Source organism: Paroedura picta, chromosome 13 (genome assembly GCF_049243985.1).
Source record: "Paroedura picta isolate Pp20150507F chromosome 13, Ppicta_v3.0, whole genome shotgun sequence".
Lineage (NCBI taxonomy): Eukaryota > Metazoa > Chordata > Lepidosauria > Squamata > Gekkonidae > Paroedura > Paroedura picta.
The window spans coordinates 3,391,528-3,418,625 of NC_135381.1; the positions used below are offsets into that span (position 1 = coordinate 3,391,528).

General features: G+C 47.7%; 2 protein-coding genes across 3 annotated transcripts in view; both read left to right on the forward strand.

Moving 5' to 3' along the window:
• Positions 1-610: 610 nt before the first annotated feature.
• Positions 611-20,847, forward strand: ATP6V0A2 (ATPase H+ transporting V0 subunit a2). Of its 2 annotated transcripts, none has more exons than XM_077308617.1 (20): positions 611-924; positions 5,364-5,442; positions 5,753-5,850; positions 6,849-6,983; positions 7,249-7,349; positions 8,011-8,137; positions 9,206-9,288; positions 10,504-10,597; positions 10,913-11,125; positions 12,030-12,180; positions 12,777-12,916; positions 13,365-13,522; positions 13,776-13,863; positions 14,597-14,715; positions 15,512-15,725; positions 16,098-16,217; positions 16,864-16,983; positions 17,427-17,544; positions 18,570-18,741; positions 19,584-20,847. In XM_077308617.1, the coding sequence occupies exons 1-20, from the start codon at positions 808-810 to the stop codon at positions 19,681-19,683; spliced, it is 2,547 nt and encodes an 848-aa protein (XP_077164732.1). In that variant the 5' UTR covers positions 611-807; the 3' UTR covers positions 19,684-20,847. The 2 variants fall into 2 exon arrangements, with proteins under 2 accessions (XP_077164732.1, XP_077164733.1); XM_077308618.1 differs by lacking the exon at positions 611-924 and adding an exon at positions 931-1,102.
• A 1,603-nt stretch (positions 20,848-22,450) lies between these two features.
• The window catches only part of DNAH10 (dynein axonemal heavy chain 10), a 61,052-nt gene continuing 56,404 nt past the window's right edge, over positions 22,451-27,098 (forward strand). Inside the window, exons 1-7 of the mRNA XM_077308616.1 lie at positions 22,451-22,742; positions 23,855-23,929; positions 24,903-25,033; positions 25,685-25,793; positions 25,973-26,088; positions 26,572-26,785; positions 26,886-27,043. Of these exons, the coding sequence (XP_077164731.1) occupies positions 22,523-22,742; positions 23,855-23,929; positions 24,903-25,033; positions 25,685-25,793; positions 25,973-26,088; positions 26,572-26,785; positions 26,886-27,043 (1,023 nt within the window). The 5' untranslated portion in view covers positions 22,451-22,522. The remainder of the gene's footprint in view (positions 22,743-23,854; positions 23,930-24,902; positions 25,034-25,684; positions 25,794-25,972; positions 26,089-26,571; positions 26,786-26,885; positions 27,044-27,098) is intronic.

Consider the following 27,098-nt stretch of genomic DNA (forward strand, 5'->3'; position numbering starts at 1 on the left):
TTGCAAAGGAATATTCCGAGCTGGAGCCCTGCAGTCCTTTCTACCATCCTGGGGCTTGGCTGTCTCATTCTGCAGTATATGGTTACCAACTGTACATATTAAAGTTATTGAGGATTTGGGGGTGCAACCTTAGGTAGGACGGGGATTGGGGAGGGCCCTTGCTAGGGTGTAATGCCATGGATTCTACCCTCCGAAGGGGTCATTTCTTCCAGGGGTCTGATTTGTGTTGCCTTGAGGTCAGCTGTAATTCATACCCAACCCTCAATAATGGGAGCCGGCTGGGCCACCTCTTGCTCTCCCTGTCTAATTTAATGAAGTGGTGTGCAGTAATTAAAAGGGCCGCCTGTGATGTATTTAAAAGGCTGCAACCGGTTCAGAGACAGGCTATGCTGGGCAGCTCCCACTGAAAGCCAAAGCTGGCTCGGCCCATCCCCCGGAGAGCGCGCGCGGAGAAGGGATGCCTTCCAAGCCGCCCATTGGCCACGCTTCTGCCGAGTCTCCATGACGACGCCCCTCCGCTTCGCCTCGGGGCCGGAGCCGGAAGGACCAGTGGGAGGCCGGAAGGGGGCCGGCGGCTGAGGCGCCGCGTCGTTCTCTGGGCACTTCCGGCCGCCACCTCTATGGTCCGCCCGCCTTCCGGCTCGTGGGGCTGTCTGAGGAGAAGCCCGGCTCGGCTGCGGCTGGGAGCGTCGGCGGCCGGAGCGGCCCATGGAGCCCTGCAGGGAAGGCCCCGCCAGCCCCCGGAGGCGCCGGCCGGCGGAGAGGCGGTGACCGGAGGGCCGGGGAAGAAGCCTGCCTCTGCCGGCCATGGGCTCCCTCTTCCGAAGCGAGACGATGTGCCTGGCCCAGCTCTTCCTCCAGGCGGGCTCGGCCTACGAGTGCCTCAGCGCCCTGGGCGAGCGCGGCCTGGCCCACTTCAGAGACGTGAGTGGCCGGGGTGTGCGCGTGTGCGTTTATCCTGCCGCTGAATCCGCATCCGCCGGTCTGTTCAGACGTTACGTGGCTGCTACACTCGTGTACCCCGCTTTTCACTGCCTGAAGGAATCTCAAAGCGGCTTACTATCGCCTTCTTGTCTTCTCCCCACCACAGCCACCCTGTGAGGTAGGTGAGGCGGAGAGAGCTCTGAGAGGGCTGCATTGTGAGAACAGCTCTAACAGGACTGTGACTGGCCCAAAGCCACTCAGCTGGCTGCATATGTCTCAAAGCAGCTTACAGTCGCCTTTCTTTCCCCACAACGGACACCCTGTGAAGTGGGTGGGTCTGAGAGAGCTTGAAGAGAACTGCTCTGCGAGAACAGCACTACCAGGCCTGTGACTGGCCCCAGGTTGCATTTGTGTAGGAGAAGCAGGGAGTCAAACCTGGCTCTTCGGATTAGAGGCTGCTGTTCTTAATCGTGGCACCAAGCTGGTGCTCTGTGGTATGTGCTTGGTTGGAAGGCTGTTGGCAGGACGTCTCCCTTTTTGCTGATTGTGTAGGGGGAGCTGGGGCCTGATCCTCTGCCCGAGGATACTACAGGGTCAATAGACACCAAAGGGTCTTTTGTGTTTGGGATGTGCTCTGCAGTGTTCAGTGCTGTCCAGTGCTGAAGAAATCCATTGGAACATCAAGGGAAAATATATCTGCCCCAAAAGGAAATCCTGCTTAATATTAATAATTAACTAGTTGGCGGTTGGGTTAGAGTCTGTTATCGTTTTTAATGTAAAACATGACTTAAAGTCTATTGTATTTTATGAACTGGTGGCACCTGCACTGAGCCTCATTGAGAAGATAGAAAAAAATTTAAATTCATTGTATTATTTATATTAATCTTCTTATACGTTTTACTGTAACTTGTTGGTGCAGTGGTTAAAGAGTGACAGCCTCTAATATGCAGAACTGAGTTTGATTGATAGTTTTTGCAAAACTCCCTTGTGAATTTGTGACCCAGTGGAGAACCAAGCTGTGGAGTTCCTGAGCTGTAACCCTTTGTGGGTTGCTGCATAGGGATTAAAATGGTGAGCCCGAGGTTACAAGGAGGGCCAATTTGGTTTAGTGATTAACAGCGGCGGCTTCTAAGCTGGCATGCCAGGAGAAGCCAGGTTTGTTTCCCCACTCCTCCCCCACATGCAACCAGCTGGATGACCTTGGGCTCACCACAGACCTGATAAAGCTGTTCTGACCAAGCAGGAATATCAGGGCTCTCTCAGCCTCACCCACTTCACAAGGTCTCTGTTGTGGGGAGAGGAAAGGGATTGTAAGCTGCTTTGACACTCCTTCAGGTAGAGTACGCTTTTCTTCTGCGATAGAACAATTTTTGAATACAGTGGCACCTTTACAACCAACAAAGTTTCATTGTGGGTATGAGCTTTTGTGTACATGCAAGCTTATACCTTGAATAAAACCTAGTTGGTCTTAAAAGGTGTCACTCAACTCAAAACGGTTTTGCTGCTTCAGACCAACCTGGCTGCCCACCTGAATCTTTGTTTTAGTGGTTAAACTAAAGTGGTTAGTGGTTAGTCCCTTGGAGGACTGGTTGGGTGAAAATGGGCTAGACTGGCAGGTAGAAGGAAAACTTTGGTGTTCAAGGCAGGATTGGGTAGAAGCCAGGAGGAGGTATTATGCAAGTGTGCTGCCAGCTGAGGCCCGAGGAAGAAAGAATGGGTGGTTGTCACTTCAGAGGTGGGACAAGGATGTTTATATGTACACACTGCTTGATTCGTATAAACCAGATGGCTGGCAGTGGCTGGGTGGAAAGCGTCACAGCTCCAAGAAGACAATACAGACCAATGCTGTGGCCTCCTATGCACACAGTAGTGAAGACAGGCTGGCCGGCCTGGTATTTTTCAGTCTGGAAACAAAACTACTAAAGGGAGACAGGATAGTAGAGATTTATAAAATTATGCATAGGATGGATAAATCTCCCAGACTGTAATTTGGGACAAGAAGCTGATAGGAAACTGATTCAGGACAAGGAGTACGGCTTTGCTCAGCAAACAGTTCAACTGTGGAATTCACTGCTAATGGATATTGTGACAGCCACCAGCATAGATCGGTTTAAAAGGGATTAGGTTTGTGGAGAAGAGGCTTAAGGTGACTGAAAGGAGTCTCCTTTTACAATGGCAAGAACCTTTGAGTGCCAGAGCTAGGAGGCAGCTTCAGGGAAATGTTTTAGCTGCTGAGCTCTGTTTGTTTGGCCCTCCAGGGCAACCGGGTTGCTGATGTGTGGCACAGGATCCTAGGCTAGATGGTCCGTTTCTTTCGGAGCACCTGCAGATCTGCTGCCATGACGAAACTCTTGCCATCCTCCTTTGAGGGTGTCACTCAAGTTTGCAAGGCCGCCTCAGGGGAGCATCTCGAGAGCAGCGGTTCTGTAGCTACGTGAGACCCGGGCTTTGCAATCACCAGCTACTTGAATTGCATTTGGGGACTTCTTAAGGATATGAAAGCGGGAACCGAAAAAACAGCGCTGATAGTTTTGAAAAGGATCTTGAATGTGATTGTTCCCTGTGGTCTGGATATGCAAATCCCAGAAGATGACGTTTACATTTTCTCCCATTAAGTGCAGCTGGTGACCCTTGATCAGGATGCTTTGTCACTTCGACCTTTGTGACTGCTTTAATTATAGATTCATCATATAGAACCAGCTAGGTTGGCTGTATCTGCCTCTTGCCACACCTTCTGCTTAGAGCCGGGTCTTCGGGCTCCGGCTTCTGTTTACGCAAACGAATAAGTTGAAATGCTTTTAAGTTTCTGTTCTACTTTAAGGTTGTACTTCTAAGCATACTAGCTTAAGAGGAAGCCTTATTACCATCAACAGGAACTCTGATAAAATCAGACTGTGAGGGCCCAGGCTGATTTTAGGTGTCGATTGGGATCTGAGGTACCAGCCAGCTAGCTCTGCACACTTGTGAATCCAAGCCAATATCTTAAATGGATCATTTTTTTGTTCTAATGAAGGATGGGTCCCTGGTAATGTGGACATGTAGGGGGTACTTTGACTATAGCTTTCTTTGCAGGTGGGTAGCTGTGTGGGTCTGGAGCAGGAGAGCCAAGTTTGAGTACCTTATTAGACCAGCAAAATTGAATTCTGGATGTAAGCTTTTGCACGTTTTAAGTGTGCATGAAAGCTTATACCCAGGAGTAAATTTTGTTAGTCTTAAGGGTGCCCCTGGACTCAAACCCGGTTTTATATTTTTAGATGTTGTTTAACCAGAGGCTAAGAGGATGTTAGAATTAGTGTGGTGTAGAGGATTAGAAATGGAGAAGCTCAGCAGAGAAATCAATGATGCTTGGATAGGTCAGTGGAAAAAGGAAACTAGGCTGACAAAGAACGCAGTGGTCAGATAAGATCAAAACGCACACGGGCCAGAATGTTACACCACAAAAAGAAGTGGCACAAGATTGTAAATTGTGGTGACAGTTGAGCCATAAGATCGCCAAGAGTGGGACTCAGCTGAATGGCTGACTTCATCACATCAATGGTCTAGAGAATATCTAAATATAGGTATTTCAATATTGGATTAGAATTGAAGTGAACACCTGTTCTGTGCATATCCTTCTTTCCACCACCTTTGTGTGAAATTTTAGACGGTGCACGGCTTGGGGCAGTGACCTCTCTAGTGCTCTGTGAAGGGCCAGGCATGCAGATGTGTTCCATGAAGACAGAAATAAAGCAACAACTATAAATGTTCTCTTGAATTTTAATCCCACAAATGCAAACAGCCAGCAGTTGCGCGCCCACATTTGCTAATAGCGGGAAAGTGGACAAAACCCACTTTTAAATCCAGACTTTGGGAAAATCTCTGCTTACTCTGTGATTAGCCATGCAGTTTGCACATGGGAACTAAATCTGAAATTGAAATGTTTTAACCCTTTCCCTCATTCCCGTCATGATTCTTCTGCCATCATCAAGGTCTCTTGACCCAATACAAAGAGCCTTATATTCTGTTCCACTTGCCCATGAAGACTGGGGGCTTGTTCAGTGGACAGTAACCCCCTCCCCCATGCTGTGTAACAATCTAGTTTTGAAACAGAGCCATTTTCAGAGTAGTTCTTCATACTGCGGATGTGAGGGCAAGCGCCTGTGCCCATGAGCCACCCCCAAAGTCGCCCTTACATTTATAAATTCACAGGTGCAGGAAGAAATGTTCCTCTTGGCAGAGAGAGTGACTCTGCATGCCTTGCTTGTCCTCGTGGCAGAGTGGGCTCTCATCCGCAAGAGTTCATGGTAGAAAAAACACTCGTCCACCTCTGAGGGGGTCAAAATTCCTGTTCGTTGTTCCGCTTCCAGCTGGAGCAGAATTTTTGTATCTAGAACAACTCCTGCTAAGCGTCGTGGAAAGGAACTTAATGTAGGACGAATAACATGTTTCCTTCCTTTCAGCTCAATCCGAGCACCAGTGTGTTCCAGAGGAAGTATGTGGGCGAAGTGAAGAAGTGTGAAGAAATGGAAAGGATATTAGGTACCTGTCGGTCTCCCCATTCCCTCCCCCCAGCTTCTTCAGAATGGGGCCTTATCAGCCTTATTTATTATTTACTAATTGAATTGATATCCCGCTGCTCATGGCGGGTCCTATAAAACCAATCCAACAGTAAAACCCAATAAAATACCCATCAAAGCACCCTTGGAGGTGAGGCTGTTTTGCATCTGACATGCTGGATCTGATGCATGGGCCTCTGTTCCTATGCAGCTCTTGTTGTCAGTTTATAGAAATATATCCCTAAAGTCAGAATTCTTTTTTAAAAATAAGTTCTCGGCTCTGCTTTTTCCAGGGTACCTGGTCCAAGAAATTAAGAAGGCGGACATTCCTCTTCCTGAAGGCGAAGCTACACCTCCTGCCCCTCTGCTTAAGCAGATGTTGGAGATGCAGGTAACTTTGGGGGACAGGGATATTTGGAAACTGAAACGGAGCGCTTCTTTGACTGTGTTTGATGTGTAATCTAGAAGAAGAACAGTTGGTTGTTATATCCCGCTTTTTTCCACGAGAAACATTTCCAAAGCGGTTTCCAATTGCCTTGCTTTCCTCTCCCCTCAGCAGGCACCCTGTGAGGTAGGTGGGGCTGAGAGAGCCCTGTGAGAGCAGCCCTATCAGAGCCGTATAAAACCAACTCTTCTTCTTTTCACTACCTGAAGGAGTCTTTAGAAATACATGCTCCATTATGGTTACCTTTTATTTCTATTTATCTACATTATATTGTTTTATCCTGTCTTTCTCAGAGGGACTCAAGTCTGCATGGTGCAGGGGATAAGAGTGGCAGTCTCTAATCTGGAGAACCGAGTTTGATTCCCTGCTCCTCCATGTGCAGCCAGCTGGGTGACGTTGGGCCAGGCACAGTTCTCTCAGAGCTCTTTCAGCCTCACCTCACTCACTGGGTGTCTATTATGGGGAGAGGAAGGTGGAAAGCAGAGGATAAAAACCAAGAACTCTTCCTATACAGAGCGAGTCAGTGCAGTCAACAAAATGGGACATTCCGTAACCCATGCCTTAGGATTTTGGAAGTCTGGAGCTAGCAGAAAGAACTGAAGCACAGCCTAGGTATTCACGTGGCACATTAAGTGGCACAGAAAGCACAAAAGTAAATAGGATCCTGCTTGCCATAAGCTGCCGTCCCTATCCCTGTCCAAGCACGTTTGTCAAACCATTTTGTGCAGTGCCCCTGAGAAGAAAAGCCCTCTTCAATTGCCTGCAGAAAAGCCAGGAGAGCGGGAGCTCCGGTGTTTTGAGATTGCAGGCAGATATAAGTTCGTATTCAAGAGTTAGCTGTCGAATGCCTTCCGGTGCCTCCCTGTTGGGAACCGATTTTCAAAAGTCGAGCACCTGGTCTGAAACCAGGCCCGTGAGACTCTGCTTGCCTTCCTCTGCTGCAGGAGCAACTGCAGAAACTGGAGGCGGAGCTGAGAGAAGTGACGAAGAACAAGGAGAAGCTGAGGAAGAACCTGCTGGAGCTGACGGAATACACCCACATGCTCCGTGCGACGCGGTCCTTTGTCAGGAGAACCGAGGTACTGGGAGTGTTGCACGGGCACAGCCCTGCCCAGTTTGTGACTCTTTAAATCTGGGGGGGGGGAGGGGGTTGGTTCGGTTAGAAGCTAGAGAGTCCTTTTAACGTCCCAAATTCTTTTATGCGGCAGACATCCAGGGAAGGTTTCTTCCCCGTTGTTCTGATTGTGCCTGAATGCTGGCAAATGCAGTAGCGCTAGTATATTCCCTGTGTTCTTTTTGAGCAAACCATTCTGAAAAGGCTGTTTCTTTTGCCTCGATTTTCAGTTTGAGCCCTGTTTACAGACCAACTATGAAGAATTCCCGTCTTTAGAAAGTGAACCTTTGGTGGACTACAACTGCATGCACCGGCTTGGTGCTAAATTGGGGTAGGTAATAATCGGAACAGAATGTTTGAAGCACAGTCGGCACATTGCATTATTCAGTGTTTGCCTGTTCATTGAATGGCTGTCGTTTCAGAGGGCAGCCGTGTTTTTCTGCAATAGGATAGTTAGATTTTAGTCTAGGAGCACAATAGAGACTAATGGGATTTTCGGGGTATCAGCTGTCAAGAGCTGTCTGATGGGGGGAGCTTTGACTCTTGACAGCTGAGACCCTGAAACTGTAAGGTCTTCCTGGACGGAGATCTGACTGCTGAATGACTTTGGCAGTGTAACATTGATGCGTACCAGCGGCTTCAAAATATTTTAGCTTGGGAATGGTTTTGCCATTGTCCAGCCATCCTCACCTAGTTCACACAGGTCATCTTATAAACAAGGTCAGTAAATAGGGGTGGCCCAACCGTGGCTCCCCAGATATTCCTAGAGTATGATACCCATGAACATCTGCCAGCCTGACAAATAGGCAGGGGGGTTATGGGAATTGTAGTTCATGAGCATCTGAAGAGCCACAGTTGGGATACCCCTGCATCAAAAGAACAGCGTGAACTTGGTGAGGGAGTTCCTTGTTCAGTACAAATCCAAGTGGTTACATAATCACATTTTAGGTCTGCACCTGTATTATATTTTGGCTCTCTTTTTTTAAATGTAGATTTATATCTGGCTTAATACACCGAACAAAAATTGAAGCCTTTGAAAAGATGCTGTGGAGAGTCTGCAAAGGATACACGATCCTTTCTTATTCTGAGCTGGAAGAGTGTCTGGACGATCCAGATACGGTGAGTAATTGCGAGAGTGGAATAACGCAGAATGGTTCTGAGTGGTGCTGAGCCCTTGCTGATTAAATGACAACTGAGGGGCCACACCGTAAAACCTGTCTGTCCTTTGCTGAGCATCTGATCTGAGGAGGTAAAGAAAAGAATCTTTACTAAAAGATGAAAGCTAATCTACAAAGTGTCTGGATAACTGGGACAGATATTTTGGCAGAGGGAATTTGGGCAGTTAAGTGATACTCCCAACTCAGGCCAAAAGCAGAGGGGAGAAATTCTTCAGAGGAAAAGAGGAGAATCTCTCCCCAATTGAAAAGGGGAAGGCTGGTGTGGGGATTTCCTTAGAAGTGTGTGAGAGAACTTGCTTCAGTTTCCTGAAGAGTCAGGGAGAAATGGTTACTTCTAATAAGGGAAAGTGGAAGTACTAACATAAGTTACCTACCTTCAACAGACCAGGAGAGTTCAGAGGAACTTAGTAAGATAAAAGCAGTTTGCATGGTGGTCCCTGAAGTTTGTTTGCTGTCTGTGAGTGTACATGCTCAGAGGGCAAGCCCTAGTTCAGGCATAAACCAAGTCATGTCCCAGGCCTGTGCATAAAAAAGAAGAGTTGGTTCTTATATGTCACTTTTCTCTACCCGAAGGAGTCTCAAAGCATCTTACAATCACCTTTCCGTTCCTCTCCCCACAGTGGACACAACCTGTGAGATAGGTGAGGTTGAGAGAGACCTGATATTCCTGCTCAGTCAGAACAGCTTTATCAGGATTGTGGCACCCAGCTGGCTGCATGGGGAGGAGCGGAGAATCAAACTCAGCTCTCCAGATTAGAAGTCGGCACTCCTAGCTACATCAAGCTGGTGTGCGTGTGAGTGCACATGAGTGACATGTCTCTCCAATGTAAAAAAAAGTCTGCCCTCTTTTTTTCTTTACATGAAAATCCATGTATCACGTAAATACTTATGCCACGCTCCAGTTCTTCCCGGTGGTCCCAGATTTCTAGAATCCTGAAGTGTTGTTTATTGATTATATCCCATTCTGTCGATTGTCCTGACTGGCTGACAATTTATGTTCACTTTTCAGGGAGAACCTACCAGGTGGATTTGTTTCTTAATATCTTACTGGGGTGAACAGATAGGCCAAAAGGTTAAGAAGATATGCGACTGGTAAGGATCGACATGTACTTAATCATAGATTTCCCTCATTTGTGTTCCCTGTCTTTAGCCTTGCTGAGATTTTGTTGCCCTCTTAAACATTAATACATTCTTATCAGCGCAGTCTGGTAGGTAGGCAACTGGTGCTGGTAGTGCTCTTGAGTTTGGGCTTTGTGTGAGACTCCCTGTGTCCCACTGGCCCTGAGAGACAATTCACACATTGCATTTTTAGGGACGCATTGGAAATATTGGTGGCACAGCTCACTAATGTAACATGCAGAGAATTCCCACCAAAACCAAACCCTTTTGGAGTGACCTGTTTCATATCAGTAAAAAGGTGCAAGAGTGCAGGAGTACCTTATAGACTAATAAAATTTGGGATGGGGGAGGAGCTCTCGTGAGTCACAGCTCACTTCTTCAGGTATGGCTAGAATGGGAGTCCATCTGGCCTATATACTGGGAAGTGGAGTGTTTTTAGATGCTGAATGACAACGTGATGTGATATGCAGAGGGATAGTAGGCATGGAAAAATCCACATTGGTAATGAGACAGGAAACCAAGGTCTCTATTTGGTCCACGTGGGTGCATTGTCTTGAGCTTCATTATCAGAGAGAGCCACTAGTGTCCTGGAGTTAGTTGTGCGTCTGGTCAACTGGTGGGGTTCTGTTGAGTGACTTGAATCACTTTCCCCCCTTTCTGGGCTTTCCCCTAGCTCTGGGGCTCAAAGGATTAGTGCCTCTGAGTGGGAAGGTTCCCCTGAGTCATCGTGGCTAGAAGCCATTGGTAGACTTATCCTCCGTGAATCTATCTAATCCCCTTTCAAAGCTGTTTATAGGATTCCTGTTATGTAATTTCTGTACCGCTTAATTTGTCACATGAAGACTTACAGTTATTGAAAGTCTCTTTTTTTGTGATTGTACTGGCTCACTCTGCATGCCTTGAGCCCCTGTGAGAAAGGCAGACTCCCCGTGAGCCTCCCTCCTATGACACCCACCCTAATTCCGCCCAACCCACTGGGCTGTCAGTAGGAGTTACTTCAGTGTTTAATATTTCTACTTTTCCCTGTTGCTCGTTGTTTCACTTCCTTCATTATTGTTAATCTAAGTTATCTGTATTGTTTCTGTTCTGTTTTATGTGAACAGCCCTGAGCCTTAGGGGAGGGCGGTATACAAATACAATAAATAAATAATCAATATGATAGATAAAATAGTAATTTTTTTTTGCCAGCTACCACTGTCACATCTACCCTTATCCTAACACGCCAGAGGACCACCAAACAGTCATGGAAGGACTCAAAGTTCGTATTCAGGATCTGCACATAGTGAGTAGGACGTTTGTAGCTGTTTTTTTTTTTTTTCAACTGGAGAAACAATGGCACATCCACTCTTGTGGAAGATTGTGCCTGTAAACCAGGGGTGGCCAAGCTGGGGCTGTCCACATGTCCATGGAGTACACTTCCCATGAGCCCCTGCCAGCACACTAGTCCGTGGACATCTGGAGAGCCACAGTTTGGCCACCCTTCCTTTAGACTGGTCCTGCATTGAGCAGGGGGTTGGACTAGATAGCCAACGTGGACCCTTTCAACTCTGCCTAAAAAATCGAATTTCACTTTTTCAATCCCCCAAAACCTTCAAAGGTGCTGCATAAAACTGAAGATTACTTACGGCAAGTTTTGTGCAAAGCCTCTGAATCCATCTACACCTGGGATGTCCAAGTGAAGAAGATGAAAGCCATCTATCACGTGCTGAACCTCTGCAGCTTTGACGTCACCAACAAATGCCTCATCGCCGAGGTGTGGTGCCCGGTGGCTGATCTGCCGAACATGCGGCGAGCCCTCGAGGAAGGATCTGTGAGTCAGTGAATTAACTTCCTAGGGTTTAATGTCGAGCTCATGTTGGCTGTGTTTGCAGTAGAAGTTAAGCAAGCGTTGAGTGACTCACAGGGACAGTTACGGTTGAAGCGGAAGAATAGCAAGACTGAAATCGGAGCGACTGAGGGGGTTGACTGTACTGCTGTGCAGACACTGGGAATGCATGCTGACTCTGGAGGACTGGGATCATGAGAACTTCAGAACAGCCCTGCTGGGTCGGACCAGTGAGGATCCATCTAGTCCAGCATCCTGTCTCACCCAGTGGCCGGCCAGTTCCTCTGGACTGCCAACTCGAGGGCATAGAGGCTGAGGCCTTTCTCAGATATTGCCTCCCAGCTCTGGAATCCAGGGGTTAGTAGCTCTGAATGTGGAGGCTCCCTTCAGTCCCCATGGCTAGCATCCTCCATAGATCTATCTAATCCCCCTGCTTATTCCATGCTACAGCCGTGATTGTTCCCCTGTTCCCACAGGGGGATGTACACTTAGCATTCTGATCTGTGCATTGCAAAGCTAGGGTGTAATTCAGGGGTAGTCAAACTGTGGCCCTCCAGAAGTCCATGGACTACAATTCCCATGAGCCCCTGCCAGCGAATGCTGGCAGGGGCTCATGAGAATTGTAGTCCACGGACATCTGGAGGGCCGCAGTTTGACTACCTCTGGTGTAAGGATAGTGCTTTTCAGGCCTCTGCCCAAATGTGAAAGTTGATCTGAAAATGATGCAGAGGTGCCTGATGGGGAGGTCCAGGGTGCTACTGTCCCACTTTCTTATCGTGTGAACATCTGTGTGGGATTAACAGTTGGAGGGCAAAATGTGAAAAAGCAACTGTTATCCCTCCAATTTGCAAGCACTAACATTCGTGATCATCATTCATTCCGAATTCAGAGAGAAAGCGGAGCTTCTGTTCCATCGTTCATCAACACGATACCGACGACAGAGACGCCTCCGACTTTGATACGCACCAATAAGTTTACTTTGGGGTTCCAAAACATCGTCGATGCATACGGGATTGGGAACTACCGGGAAGTCAATCCAGGTAGGTGCTGTTGCGTACAGGCCAATATTTATTGAGAAGCAGGGTTTACCTGGAACCCCCACCTGATTTCCCCCTCCTTTCAAACTGCCTCAGACAGCCTTTTCCAGAAACTTTGCCAAAGACCGGAAGTCAGCTTTCGTAGTTCTCCCCACCCCCTTTCAATAGCATCCTCACAATCAAGGATGTGGAAAAATTGAGAAGGTGCAGAAGAGAGCGATAAGGAGATCCAGGGCCAGGGGACCAAGCCCTAGGAGGTACTTGGGAAGATTCAGCAAGGAGAACAAGAGGTTGAAAGGGGACGTGCCAGGGAAGGAGCTTTCGTGTTGAGCAACAGTTCACCAGTAGCACCATAAAGGCTAACAAAATTTGGAACGGGACGAGCCGTTGTGAGTCACAGTGTGGTACATGGATGCTCATCTGCTGCCACAAATGTTGATCTTTAAGGCGCTGCTGGACTCTGGCTCTTCTCCTCTTGTTACCAACTAACACAGCTACCCGTCTTAAATAATAAAGGTAGCCAACTTCTATAGAATTCTGACATAGCATGTATCAAAATAGTTGTTCTGATTGCTTTCTCTTTCTTTCTAATTTTGAAGCTCTGTTCACCATCATCACCTTCCCATTTCTGTTTGCGGTCATGTTTGGCGACTGTGGCCACGGCTTCCTCATGTTCCTGTTTGCTCTGTTCTTGGTGGTGTTCGAGAAACACCCACGTCTGCTGCGGTCGCAGGATGAGGTGAGGAAGGCTTCCTCGCGATCCGCAGTTGAGATGTCTTGTTTCTGGGCTTCCCACAAGGGGGACTCTCACCCTCCACTCCCACCTGTAGAGCCTGTGGAACAGAGAGAGGGAGTGATCCAAATCCCTGCCCCTTGGCCCATGTTGGAGAAGTAGTTCACGCTTGCAACAGGGATGCATGAGCTATATGGGGAAGGGGGAGGTGTTGTGGGGCTGACATTTCTCTTGCTGCTAGAACTCGGGCTCCCCCACAGAAATTCAATAGGTAGTAGAATCCAGGAGAAGCGGAAGAAAGGAATTAAAGAACAGAGATCAGGAGCAAATGTGCGCACACCTAGAGACAGACATGCACAAATGATAAATGCTGGAATCAGAAGGCACATGACCATGTGAAGGTTCCTTGTTTTTACAATCCACCTGACCGGTCCCGTGCTGGGCTGTTTTGCAGAGTATGAAAATGTTCTTCGAGGGGCGCTACATCATCTTGCTGATGGGCCTGTTTTCGGTGTACACCGGCTTGATATACAACGACTGCTTTTCGAAGTCTTTGAACATCTTTGGCTCCCGCTGGAACGTTTCGCAAATGTTTGAGCAGAATGTGTGGAAGTAGGTGGCTCTGGCTAGGTCAGGTGTCTCCCCCCCCACCCCCCCCAAAAAAAGTGTCCCTTCCTTACAGGGCTTGCGCTTCTTGATTTCGAGATTGAATCTTCTCATTCTGTGTTCCTGCTATGGTTATCTAACTAGCTTTGAATGCTTCAGTAGGAAAACCGCGACTTGATAAACATAGAAGCGAAAGTTTTGCGGGGAAGTGGGGAAAATGCCCCTCCGATCCTATTGGTGGCTTATCTTCATTTTGCAGGTCCGAGGATTTGAAGAATCAGTATTTGATGTTGAATTCAGACGTGGCCGGCGTCTTCAGAGGAGCGTATCCTTTTGGGATAGACCCGGTGAGTGTTCTGTCTTGATCGATCCATCTTTGACCTTGAGCCTGTAAGGTTAGTGGGTCTGTCCCTGCCTCATCATAGCAGGATGGATCCTCCAAGACTTTGTGAAGACTCCCCATCCCACCACGGCAGCCACTTTCTCCGAATGGAAAAATTTCTGTACGCTCAACTAGGTTTGAGTAACTCTGCTATAGTTAGATTCAGGTGGGCAGCCCTGTCGGCCTGAAGGAGCGGGTGTCAAAGTTTGAGTCCAGGGCCACTGTGAAGACCGACCAAGTTTTATTCAAAGCATGTGCTTTCGTGAGCATGCACACTTTTCTCAGGGAATGAAACAGAAATCGTCAGAGTAGATGAGAGAGTCAATTAGCAGTCAGTAAACAGCCTCATGAATTGACTTCTAATTGACTCTCTCCTTATATCTCTACTCTGACGATTTCTGTTTCATTGCCTGAGAAAAGTGTGCATGCACACAAAAGCGCACAACTGGAATAAAACGTGGTTGTTATTTGTGGAAAAGCCGCTCAGAGCTCCTTGCTTGCAACAGAGCGAACAGGCTGCGGCCCTCTTCAGATTCTTGCTGAACAGTTAAAAATTGAATAAAGACCGCTTTCAGGTTTGCTGGCCAAGACATACCCTTAAATAAATAAATCTTTATTTTTATATCCTGCCCTTCTTAAACCCTCAGGGCAGGTATTATTGTAGATTCAACAATGTACCTGTGTGTTTTCCCTTCCAGATCTGGAGTCTGGCGAGCAATCGGCTCAGTTTCTTAAATTCCTTCAAAATGAAAATGTCTATAATCCTTGGTGTGATCCACATGACTTTTGGAGTGGTCTTGGGGGGATTTAACCACTCGTAAGTATGGGAGTGGGACGGCCCCGCACAACTCTCTAAAGGCCTCCCTCCCCCCCCCCTCTCTCTAACATATGCTGTGATGAGGCCTAAGCTTGCTGTAACTACCCAGGGAAGTGATCCTGGTATTTACTGGGACCCCCGGGGTCTTATGCAGCAATGATTTGCATGCCTTCTCTTTTTGTTTGAGCTGATGCAGCGAGGTCAACATGATGACATATTTAAAAAATATGTTAAAAAGTATTTAACTCCCACCCATTCAGGAAACCCTTCCAGGGCTGTCAAGAAACCCCAAGATTTCAGGAGGTCACCCACCTCTCCCCAAATGACCAATGATAGCCTGGAGGGGGTGGGGGGGAGGAGCCCCAGGTTTCTTGAAGCCTGAGGAATGTCCCAGGGATTTCTTAATGCTAAAAACGTCGAGAAAGGCTGCATTCAACAGTCCAGAAGTTACATGAATAGGATCCTACTTGTAATAGCTTACATGTAGCAATATAGACGAGAACCATCATTAATCCCATGCAGTTGTAATCCATTTTATAAAGTGCAACCCAAATTACACGTATGGCCCATTTGCAAGTTGGCACCTCCAGAAGTCTGCTGACATGAGCAAAGTTGTTGTGGCCAATCAGACGGGTGTGTGTGTGTGTGTGAATCCTGCAAATAAGAGCAGCCAAGCCCACAAAGCACATTGTATGTGATAGCCAGTACATTGAATTAATCAGCGTGAGAAATGGATTTCTGCTCTGGCTGAAGCAAAAAACCTTCAAACTTCTCCTTTCTTTTTTCCTTCTGTTAGGTATTTCAAGCAGAAGTATAATATATATTTGGTTTTCATCCCTCAACTTCTGTTCCTGCTGTCCATCTTTGGGTACCTCGTCTTTTTGATCTTCTTTAAGTGGCTGGCTTGTTCCGCCAGCGACCCGGAGCCCGCCCCGAGCATCCTGATTCACTTCATCAACATGTTCCTGTTTCCCACTGCAGAGGAAAAGCACCTTTTTTTCCAAGGACAGGTTGGTAACCGGCATGATCTGAAAGACAGCGTTCTCGGGCAGAATTCTTTCCTTTCCCTCTTGGTCCTCATAGCTCAGGATCTCCTGTTGGATTTCATTTCATCACTATTCAACAGGTGCTTAAATCTCCAAAGGGTTGTGTTTGGGCTGGCTTGTACCCCAAGCTCTTGGTGGTAGAAGATGCCATTTGAGTGGCAGCCAATTTATGGCAACCCATCTTCCTTCAAGATGGAAAAAAGCAAAGGGGTTACACTTTCCTGATGAATGTGTGGGGATTTGGGGGGGGGGGAGGTTGGGTGAGGGATGTATTGTTTGCAGGAAACTAATTGTAAAAGTTATTTTTCTTTTCCCTTCCCTGCTTTTCTGAAACAGCTGATTGTACAGAGACTTCTCTATGCCATTGCTGTGCTTTCAGTTCCTGTGCTGCTCTTCGGAAAGCCCCTTTATTTATACTGGTTGAACCATGGACGCAAAGGATTTGGGCCGTATAGAGTACGTATCGGAGCAAAACGAGCAGTAGCAGTTGGGCCCTGGGTTGGCGGAAAAGAGATGGACAGTCTGAACTAATCATACTTAGTATATTCATATATAGATTCCTCAGGGTAGACCACTTCCTTCGAGCTCTGCTTTATGAGCCCTAAGTGGGCACTAACCTCTGTATAGATTCAAGTGCGTAGTCTGAGGAAGAGTGCCTGCCCTCAAAAGCTCACGCCTTGAATAAATCTTTGTTGGTCTTAAAGGTGCTAGTGGACTCAGATTTTGTTAGATTCAAGTGGGTAGCTATGTTGGTCTGAAGCAGCACAACAAAACAAAATCAGAGTCCCGTGGCATCTTTAAGACCAACAAAGATGTATTCGAGGCGTGAGCTTTTGAGTGCAAGCACTCTACTCTGTATAGATTCAAGTGTGTAGTCTGAGGAAGAGGTGGTTGTTAACCTCTGAGTGTTCTTGTCCGACAAATATATCACGTGAGCATTTGTGGCGGGTTGACCATGTCTTAGCGCCCACTGCGATCCCCCTTCATTCGCCCCTTGGGAGAGGATGAGTTTTGCAGGGCAAACCAGAATAAACAGAATGCGATGAGCTGGCTGCTGCTTCCCAGGCCCTGAAGGGTCACTTCTTGACCTTCTCTCCCCCAGAGCGGTTACCAGCTAGTTCGAAAAGAGAGTGAAGAAGAGCTCGCTCTGTTGAGGACTCACGATATCGAAGAGGGAGCCAGCTCTTTGGACAACAGGCACAAGGAGGAAGAGAAGAAAGAGGTAATGGCTGGCAGGGGTGGCGTCTGTTTTTGTTGCAGCTGTCCGTAGTTTGGGTGGAAGCCAAAGGAGTCTTATTGTGAAGGTTAGAATCCTAGAGTGGAAAGGGGCCATCCTGACCATCCAGTCCCACCCCCTGCACAATGCAGGGTCAGCCTCCAGGAGAAGGATCTTTCCAGCCGCTGCTTGAAGACGGCCAGTGAGGAGGAGCTGCCCACGTCCTGAAGCAGCCCATCCCACTGCTGAACTAAACTCCTAGAATCCTACAGTGGGAAGGGGCCATCTAGAACTCTGTATGGCTGCTAACTAGATGCACGGCAAAACGTTTGGCTCCTTGATCTTTTATAGTTCTCCAGCAGTCCCAAAGCTATGATTCTCCCCCCCCCCCCCCGGGCTTCAGGGCTTAATACTTACAATGCTCACTTACACATGGTCTTTCTTTTTAGTTTGTCTTTATAGACGTGTTCATGGATCAAACCATCCATACCATTGAGTATTGCCTAGGGTGCATCTCCAACACGGCTTCGTACCTGAGGCTCTGGGCTCTCAGTCTGGCCCATGCCCGTAAGTATCCCCCGTAAGATCTCAGAGTGGATTTGCGGAATGGGGGAGGTCTTTAAGAAACAACTTCTGCTGATTGTTGAATGCACCAAGTAACGTAAGACTTGGCCTGTCCAGAAGCACGCACCTTCTTCCTGCACCTACCATTGTGTAAATAAAGTGGTTTCACCCCCTGCTTATAGCAGTGCGCTTGTGGTTGAGGAAGGGAGCATCCCTTCCATTTTACACCGTCTCAATATTCTTTATCCATTAATATTCATTGACATTCTCTGTAGTCCACCTTTCTCACTGGGGCTCCAGGCAGATTACACAGGATAAATCAGTGCAATCTGGTGGGACATCCAATGCCAAGGGTGACCAAACTGTGGCTCTCCAGATGTCCTTGGACTCCACTTCTCACAGCAGGGGATCAGGGTAATTGTAGTCCATGGACATCTGGCGAGCCAGAATTTGGCCATTCCTACAATAGACAATGCAGTAGGATGTGACTTGTGGAAATCTGGGTGCAAGCAGAAGTGTTAACATGACGCATTAAAGCCAAATTGCAAGCAACAGAGTATGGATTATACACAGTATAGTCAGCCCTTTACCACCATGCTCCTTTCTGAACAAGGTTATTATAGTTCAGGCCTGTTTCCTATGCAAAAACCCCTCGTGAATAATTCAGGAGAGGGGGGGAGCCTTCCTAATGTAATCTGGCAGGCCATTCTGTAAGGGGTGTGTGCGGGGGAAGCACAGAGAATGCACACGTACGGGCGATTGTCAATATTGCCCATTTGCAGTGTGGCAGCTGCAGCCGGCCCTGCTCTGGAGTGCAAAGCTGTTGTGGGAGCCCTGCAGATAGGAAGGCCTTTATGTGCGATAGCTAGTCCCTTAAATTGAACCTGGCAAAAGATGGGCAACCAGGGGATAGACTGCGGAATGGGGTTAATTTGCCATGGGCTTGCATAGCAGAAAGAGAATTGACAAGTAGATGGAGTGCTTAGCATTCACTAAAAGAAGTATTCCAAAATCTTTTTTCCCCCCAGAGTTATCGGAAGTGCTGTGGGCCATGATAATGCGGGTGGGCCTCCGCGTGGATGCCTCGTACGGGATCCTTCTCCTGGTTCCAGTTTCAGCTTTATTTATGGTTTTAACGATATTTATCCTTTTAGCCATGGAGGGTCTTTCAGCTTTTCTACATGCAATCCGACTCCACTGGTAAGTCTTTCTCTTTTATAATTGTAAATTGGGGGGAAAAAAGATTTATAATTGTAAAAAAAAAAAAAAATTACGTGGCTTGTGACAAAACCCTTTAGGATCTCTCATGCAATATTTCTTAAAAGAAAAACTAGGCGTATTTTGTCATGAAAGGAACATTTCCTATGAACTGTTTAAAAAAATTATTTGGAACTTTCCATTTTGTTTTAGTTCTGCTTATTGACATACAGTTCTTTTCTTCCCAATGAAGTTCCTAAAGCAACTTGCATTATTGTTCACCCTATTTAGTTTGTTGCATTATTGCCTGATAAGATTTAGACCATGTCTGCATGGCAGTTTAGGCGGGGAAAGGACGTGCATGCATGATTCCCTTTATGGATGGGAAAATACCTTATGCAGCTGCCAGAGGGAACATCTTGAGACGTGCAACGAAAAATACAACCAAAGTCCATTATGGAAGTAATTGATTGACAAAATTTAAGGGACATGGAGACACGAGCTGTAAACATCCAGGACACTGACTGGGCACAAGGTGCGCACTCCTCTAGCGACCACAGGCAGCAAGTGTAACACTCCAGCATTGTCTCGTGATATCGCTGTTATTTTTTACATGATTTCAAAACTTTAAAAACCAAATTTTTGCTTCATCGAGGGCTGTAATTTGGCATAAAAATATTTGACATTAAGAAGTTGAAAAAACCTTTAAAGCAAAAAATATATATACTTTTAATGTTTGATGTTTTCCCATACATCGTACGTGACAATCAGATTCTCGCAACCTTTCTCCTAATGTCAGATACCGTTTCTTTCTAATGTGTCTCTTTATTTTGTCTTCCTTACAGGGTTGAGTTTCAGAACAAGTTCTATAAAGGTGAAGGATACAAGTTCACACCTTTCTCTTTTCAAGGCATTTCTTTACATTTTAATAAAGAGATCACATAGTTTGTGTGCTGTAGGCACGAAGTCTGTTGCCTGTAAAAACAATCATGTCCCTAGATGTCATTCTTGTACAGCTCACTGTAGAAAAGTGCATCTCCCCCATTGATTGCCTTATTAACGCAGCCAAATACCTTTGTAATATGAATATACCTCTTTCACTTGATTTTTTGCAAGTGTGGGACCTCTTGTCAGCAGGCACAAAATATTAATTTATTCTCTCCCCCCCCCCCATGAGCACGCACAAATTAACTTTCAAACATCCCAACTCTAAGCATCCAGTTGCTGCTCCTAAAAATACTATAGGTACTTTAAAAATGGCATAATGTCTTGAACAAACTTTTGCTCTCCCTTATCAGTACCACTAACATTACAGCACATTTGTGAAAATTCATAGCCAGGCAATTCCGGAAGCAGTTTAGAAATAAGTAGCAAATGTTTTCAGTGATTTTTCTAGGCAACTGCTAAGACTTTTTGTTATAGCGTCTTTAAAAATGGGTAAGATTTTTTTATGTTTAGCCTTCCTTCTGGCTTGAACAGGAAAACATTTTTGACCCTGAAAGGCAGGAAAGCTGCCCTGCAATTTGTGTTCCTTGAAGAACTGGAAATGTTTGGCCCTGCTTCTCTTTAGGAGATGTCTGCTTGCTAGCATGTTGTAGGTCTGTTCCAGGTCCCCTGTCTGAGATTCTCTACTGTGTTAAGGGTTCTGGTCCAAGTCCCGGTAGTAATTTTAGACACTTGCTTAGCTGTCAGTCATTGTCTTGGAATGAAGCAGATGCTTCAATATTCCCCCCCCCCCCTTGGGGTATTGCAAGTTAGATTTCTAGCACTTTGTTTGCAGAATTCAAATGGCAAGACAACTTGAATTAGCATAGGTTTTCGTAAGACAGCAATTCCACACTCCTTTTGTACACATCATTCCACCAACAGAAGTTGGTCTTTGCAAAATTTGAGTTCTGATTTTTAATCTGTGTGTTGACACAGCAGCCGATTGGGCTGCATAGGAAACTTCTCTGTGCTCCGTGAAGATTAAGGACATTTTAAGGGATTTCTTTAAAAAGGATCAACTAAAACAGAAGTATTTTGCCATGAATTTTTTTATGTAAGTGCCAACAGAATAATCCTCTTTCTTTTTGTACTCAAAATAAAAACTGACTCCTTGAGAATAAATGTCTTGACATGTTTCCTTGTATCTCATAATGAAGCCTGTTTGGCTCATGATGTATTTAATGATTATTCATTATATATATTGTATTGCATGTGTCGTGTGGCCAGGAGGTCTGAGGCAAAGGCTGTTAGGAGTTGGTTGGCCATTTCCTGCCCCCATGTCATGACCCCAGTGTACCTCATAGGAACTACCACCCGAATCCTTGGAGGTCTCCCATTCCAATACTAGCCAGCGTCAGGGTGGTGACGTAAAGCTCAACTTCTGAGTTCCTACCTGTTAAGGTTGGATTGTGTTCCTTTTTTGGTTTTGGTGATGTAAAGCACCAGAGAATGAATTTGGAGGCCCATGGGAGAGGGTTGCAGGGAACCAAGGACAGAAGGACTATACCTGAATGGACAAAAGAATGAGTTATGAGAACTTTTGGGAAGGAAGAAGGGGTAATAATAATGGCAAGCAAGAACTGAGTAAATGGAAAAGGCAGGGGCTGTGGCTCAGCCTGCAGAGGTTCCCAGGTTCAATCCCCAGCATCTCCAGTTCAAAGAAATAGCAGTATGTGGTGTGAAAGACCTCTACCTGAGGCCTTGGAGAACTGTTGTCAGTCTGAGTAGACAGGGTTCTGATTCAGTATAAAGCAGTCTTGTGTGGAGGTGTGAAGGGGCCATACACCGCGAGGAGAAATGTCCGAGTGAGATTGTTCCTTGTGCTCTAATTGTTCTAATACACCTCTTTTGGCAAGTGCCCCACTCCACTCCTTTCAAGTTGCTGGTGTTAACCATCATTTGGAAGTACACTGTTGCTGTAACACACAAACCTGTGTGACAGATTGTGTGCCCCCCCAAAAACTTCCCTGATATTCCAGAATACTGGAGGTGAACGAGACCTTTCCCCCTCCTGCATAAGTTTTCGTGTGCATGCAGTTTTCTTCAGGTGCATTGAAACAAGACTTCCTCAAGTGGGGGGAGTTAGTTGCCCCAGGAGGGGGTAGTTAAGAGTCAAGATGCATAAGGAACTAGGCAAGAAGTCCAGCTTAGATCGACTGAAGCAGTTGACAAGTCCAGCTAATCAGTATAAGATTCACAGAAGAGGGCTAATCTGGGTGTGTTTTTACCGCACTTCTCACTACCCAAAGGAGTCTCAGAGTAGCTTACAATCAGCAGGCGTCAAAGCCTCTCATAACGCCTTCCTCTCCCCGCAACAGACACCCTGTGAGGAAGGAGAGGCTGAGAGAGCTCTAAGAGAACTCTGTGAGATCAGCTCTACCAAGACTAGGACTAACCCACGGTCCCCCACCTGGCTGCATGTGGAGGAGTGGGGAGGGGCTCCGAGAGAACTGACGAGCCTAAGGTCCCCCAGCAGGTGTCAAAGCCTCTCCCTATTCACCTTCCCTTCCTCTCCCCACAACAGCTACCCTGTGAGGTAGGTGGGGCTGAGGTAGATGAAGGCCGAGGGCAGCCTCGTGTCCCTCAAAGCGGCTCCCACCTGCCTCCCCTCCCTCTCCCCACGACAGGCGCCCTGCGAGGTAGGCCGGCTGAGGCGGCGAGGGCCCTGAGGGCGCTGCCCTGGCTCCGCCCCCCCCCCCCCGCCGGCCGCGTGCTTTCCCCGGGGCGCGCGGGGCGGCGTCGCCATGGCGACGGCGGGGCGTCGGTTGGGCCTGGGCCTGGGCCTGGGCCTGAGGCGATGGACGACGTGCGGGTGCAGTGGCTGGGCGAGCGGCTGCGGCGGGCGCTGAACGTGGCGGAGGCGGCGCCCTTCGAGGAGCTGCTGAGCCGCAACGACGGCGAGGAGGCCGACACCATCCTGCACTTCCTCAACCGCCGCGCCGGCGCCGACGAGGGGACCGCCGCCGTCCTCCTCGTCCGCCAGGAGCAGCGCCTCGATGAGGTCGAGGTCGAGATCGGTGCGTCGGCTCGGCTCTCGCCGGCGGGCCGCGGGGCATGTGCAGAGTGCCCCACTCGCGGAGGGGGGGGACGCCTCTGAGCGTGCGCAGAGCGCTCTAGTCGCGCGCGCGCGAGAGAGGCGGCTGAGCATGGGCAGAGTTAATCCCCGTCACTGTAGCACTGGCTCTGCTAAGGGTGCCAACCTCCAGACGGGACCTGGAGACCCCTGGAAGGACGGCTCATCTCTAGGCGGCAGAGAGCCGTTCCCCTGGAGAAGAGGGGTGCTCGGGAGAGGGGACTGCACCCCACTGAAGCCCCTCTTTGCCCCTAATCCCACCCCTAACGTCCCCAGGGATTTCCCAACCCTGGCTCTGACACCTGCCTTGGGATATGGGGAGCAAGGGGAAGAGCATCTGTGAGCATGTATAAATAAAACCCCATTAAAACAATGGGATCAGCGATGTGGGTCTCCCGGAGGGGGGGTCGGAATTAGAATTGAAATATCCAAGTTTAAATAAATAATTTAAATGATGTTAGCAAAACATTTTGAGTAATGGTAACAAAAAGAAACAACCAGGATGAAGCATTAATGCTTCATCTACCACATTCAGCCCATCAAGCATGATTGATGTGCAGAGGGTAGAAATGGAAGACATAGGATGGAAACGGTGCCAACGTGAGTGGCACTTGCAAAAATGGGCATACAAAGATGCTTTGGCTGTGATCTTTTGGAAAAGGTCTTGCCCAAACAGGTTTGGTGAGGATTATAACAAAATAGAGAAAGCTGTGGGAATTGATGATTGCAGTGTACTCTGACAACAAACCCAGCTGTGGTTTGGAGCAGACTCTTCACATGGAAGCAGCCCAAGGGAAAGAAAAAGAGGTGCCAAAGATGTTTGAAAGGACGTTTCAGGAATATATCGAGGCGAGTGAAGTTTTTGTGTGTTACAAAAGAAAGCCATTTCTTAAGAAAGGGATTTGCGTGTCTTTATTGTTCTTAATTTTTTAAAATTGTCTGAGATGCTCCTCCGCTGATTTCTTACGTCTTGTGTTGATTGGGAATGCGTGCTTCTTCACTGGGCCTGCAGTGAAGCTCAGGTCTGATATTGCCTTCTGTATCTTCTCACAACAGAGGTACCGTTTGAGGAAGGTGAAGAGGAAGAGGAGCACCTCGGGGCAACCTCTTCCCTCTCCATGACAGATTCAAGTAAGTACGACAGCTGGCATGGCGTAGCAAGTAGAATGTTGCAGTGGGATTTCAGAAGACTCGGGACTGGATCCCCACTTCAACCATGGAATCTCAGTGTGTGATCTGGGTCTTGTCAGCATGGCTTACTTCACAGGGTGCTGGTTGTGTGAAAATGGGGGAGGAGGAAATCAGTGTTGTATGTTACTTTGAGGCCCAGCTGGGGGTGAGCAGTTGAATATAAATAAGTAAACGCATGAAGTGTAATAGCTTGAGATCCACATATGGAAGTTATTAGAAGGGTCCTACAGATGGCAAGTTGGTCTTATTGTTTTGAGGTTCAGGAGCTGTTGTGATGCACGCAAGCCCCTTGGGGGACAGTACAGATCCCTCTGTTAATTGCTGCTACTCCAGATGGCCAAGGAAGAATCCCAAGAACCAAGTGGTTGGCACAGACTGGTGCTAAACGAACCAAGCTGGTCCCCAAAGACAATCTTACAAGGTTACCTTGAGCCTACAGACAGCATATTACTATTGCTGCAGGAAGTGACAGTATTACATTGGGGTTTCCCGAAGGAAATACATAATGTGGGAATTTCATATGAATTCACGCTTTATCTGTGCTCTTAAGGGCAGTGCTGCGTAGTTGCGTGAGATAGCTCTGTTACAGGTGTGTTTTGTGAAGACAAACGGACGAGTTTGTGCCTGCCTCTTTAAGCACTTAGGGATCGGGGCAGGTTTCTCCGTTTCATTTGAAATTCCCCTGCTTTCAGCATCCTCTTTGCTTTTGCTCGCACCTCGGTCCAGAGATGGTGAGGCGAGCCGAGTTTTAAAATCTGCGGCATTAGAAGGTGCCATGAGAGACTTTCCGTGGTGGCTCACCATTGGCTCCTCTGAGAAGCCATGGCATTTTAAAATACTGTCCTGGCCAAGAAAGGGAGTCTGTTGGTCCCACTGCTGCTATTGAGTCCTTACTCTGATGTTCTGTTGTCAGAGAAAGACCGGAAAAGCAAAGCATCTCTGCCTGAGACTTTGGGAAAACGTCAGTCTTCAGTGGCCTCCATTGGACCAGGCTTGAGTGACATAGACCTGGCCATGGGGATCTCTCCGGTTCGGATGTACAAAGTAAGTTGGCTTATGCACAGGCAGTGAGTGAGATTCGGCACATCTGGCCAACTAAAGGCGGTGCTTTCCCCAGCACAAGAGAGGTTCCTTTGTCACTGTCAGTGTTTTGGGGGGGGAGACAGGGTCACCGTTGGACTGAGGGACAGGTCACCGTTGGCTGAAGGGCCTCCACTGGAGATAGTCAAGACAAATCAGTAGGTTGTAGATCAAATTGAGCCTTCATTCTCCCTAGAAGTGAACCTAAAGCTGAGACGTGTCACTGTGCTCATATTGTGAGCAGGCAAGGCTGATTGGAAAGGCCATAAAGCTAGCAGAAGCCGAAGACAATAGGAAAAGTATTATTACGTTTATACCTTGATTCTCACTCCCATCAACGGGGAAGATCTGACGCACCCTGCAGTTTGGGTCTGGTGGGCGGGGCAGGCCTCATTAATCTCACTTGGGTGTTCACCAGTGATGCGGACTGGCAAGGTACCAGGATAGCTGAGTGCTGGGGGTAGGCATCTGTTGTGGGTAAGAGATGATTGCCAAAACTGGACGCATCTTCCTGAGGCTCTCCCAGGCGGCTGCGTGCTCCCTTGCTGGCACCAGAGCAGAAAGCCAGCTCCTTTTTCTTCCGGCGGCTGTGAATTCTGTTCCTGTCCGTTTCAGCAAATAATCAAGCAGGAAGTTTATAACCTGTATTATCACGTGGCTTTGGATGAAATCCCAGAAGAATTCATGGAGAATGAGATGGTGTACTTCATCAGGGACACCTCAGGTATTTCGCACAGGGATTTATGATGGAATATTTCCCCTGTAAAGCTCGGGGGGGGGGTGTGTGTGGTTTGTTGGGGAGAGATTTTTCAAGACAGGCCCACAGATTTCCACTAGTCCTTGAAACCAGCCCCACACGATTGTCAGTTAGGGCAGCTCAAGATTCAAACTGCTACCCTTTAGAAACTGTTACCGAACCGAACGACTTGATGGAAGCGAACGATATCCTGCCGGAAGTGCTGGAATACGGCATCCTGAATGGCCGCACCCTGATGATGCTCAAGCAGGTCTTCTCGCAGGTGAGAGTTGTGTTGTTTTTTTAAATCATATCTCACAATGGGTTTCTTTGGCTCTCCAGCGGGAGCACTAGTCTGGGGCGGACGAGAGGTGTTCCAGGACAAATGCTGTCCTACATAGGAGCAAGAAAGGCCAGGCAACCCATGCAGGCTGGAGCCAGGACGGGTTGCCCCGCCTCTTCTCCTTCTCCTTCTCCTTCTCCTTCTCCTTCTCCTTCTCCTTCTCCTTCTCCTTCTCCTTCTCCTTCTCCTTCTCCTTCTCCTTCTCCTTCTCCTTCTCCTTCTCCTTCTCCTTCTCCTTCTCCTTCTCCTTCTCCTTCTCCTTCTCCTTCTCCATATGATGTCAAAGACTGCCACTTTTTAAAAACACTTGAGTGAAATTCTGCTTTCAGAAGCTGCCCAGCTGCAAGATTGTATTGAAAATGTTGGGTGCTTTTCACAGTCATAGTTGAACCGGAAGGGGCAAAAGGCCATTTTGTCTTTCAGGTTTATTTGCCTGCCATGTCCTATAACCAATATGATGCAGAGTCTGTTTCTTACCCGGAAATGGACAAGGAACACGGTGAAGACTCTGTCCTTGTTGCGAGGAAGAAGGAGAGGCCAGTCGAACTGGAAAGCTTCCAAATCCTAAGGAATGAGTTTCTAATGAACATGCAGAAATTCCTCAGCCACATCCAGAGAACCATACAGCAGATTGAAGGCAAGTCGACGGATTTCATGCCCTGGGCCATTTCCCCCGGCGTTTCTGTCGGTAAAACCTATGGCAAAATCACAAAGGAAATCCTGTTTTCTTCCGACAGGGGAGATAAAGCTAGAAATGCCAGCCTTGCTCCTTGACGGCGATGTGAATGACCTGGCTGCTGATCGGGAAGTGGTTGAAATCCTGGAGCATTTGGCAACCAGCTGGCTTGTCCTCATATCCTCGGCAGACGAGGAACTGCAGAGAAAGGCCCCCCAGGTAATGCCGCTAGCATTAGTTGTAGTGCTTGGCTCTCTGCCTTCCCCAGGTAGGG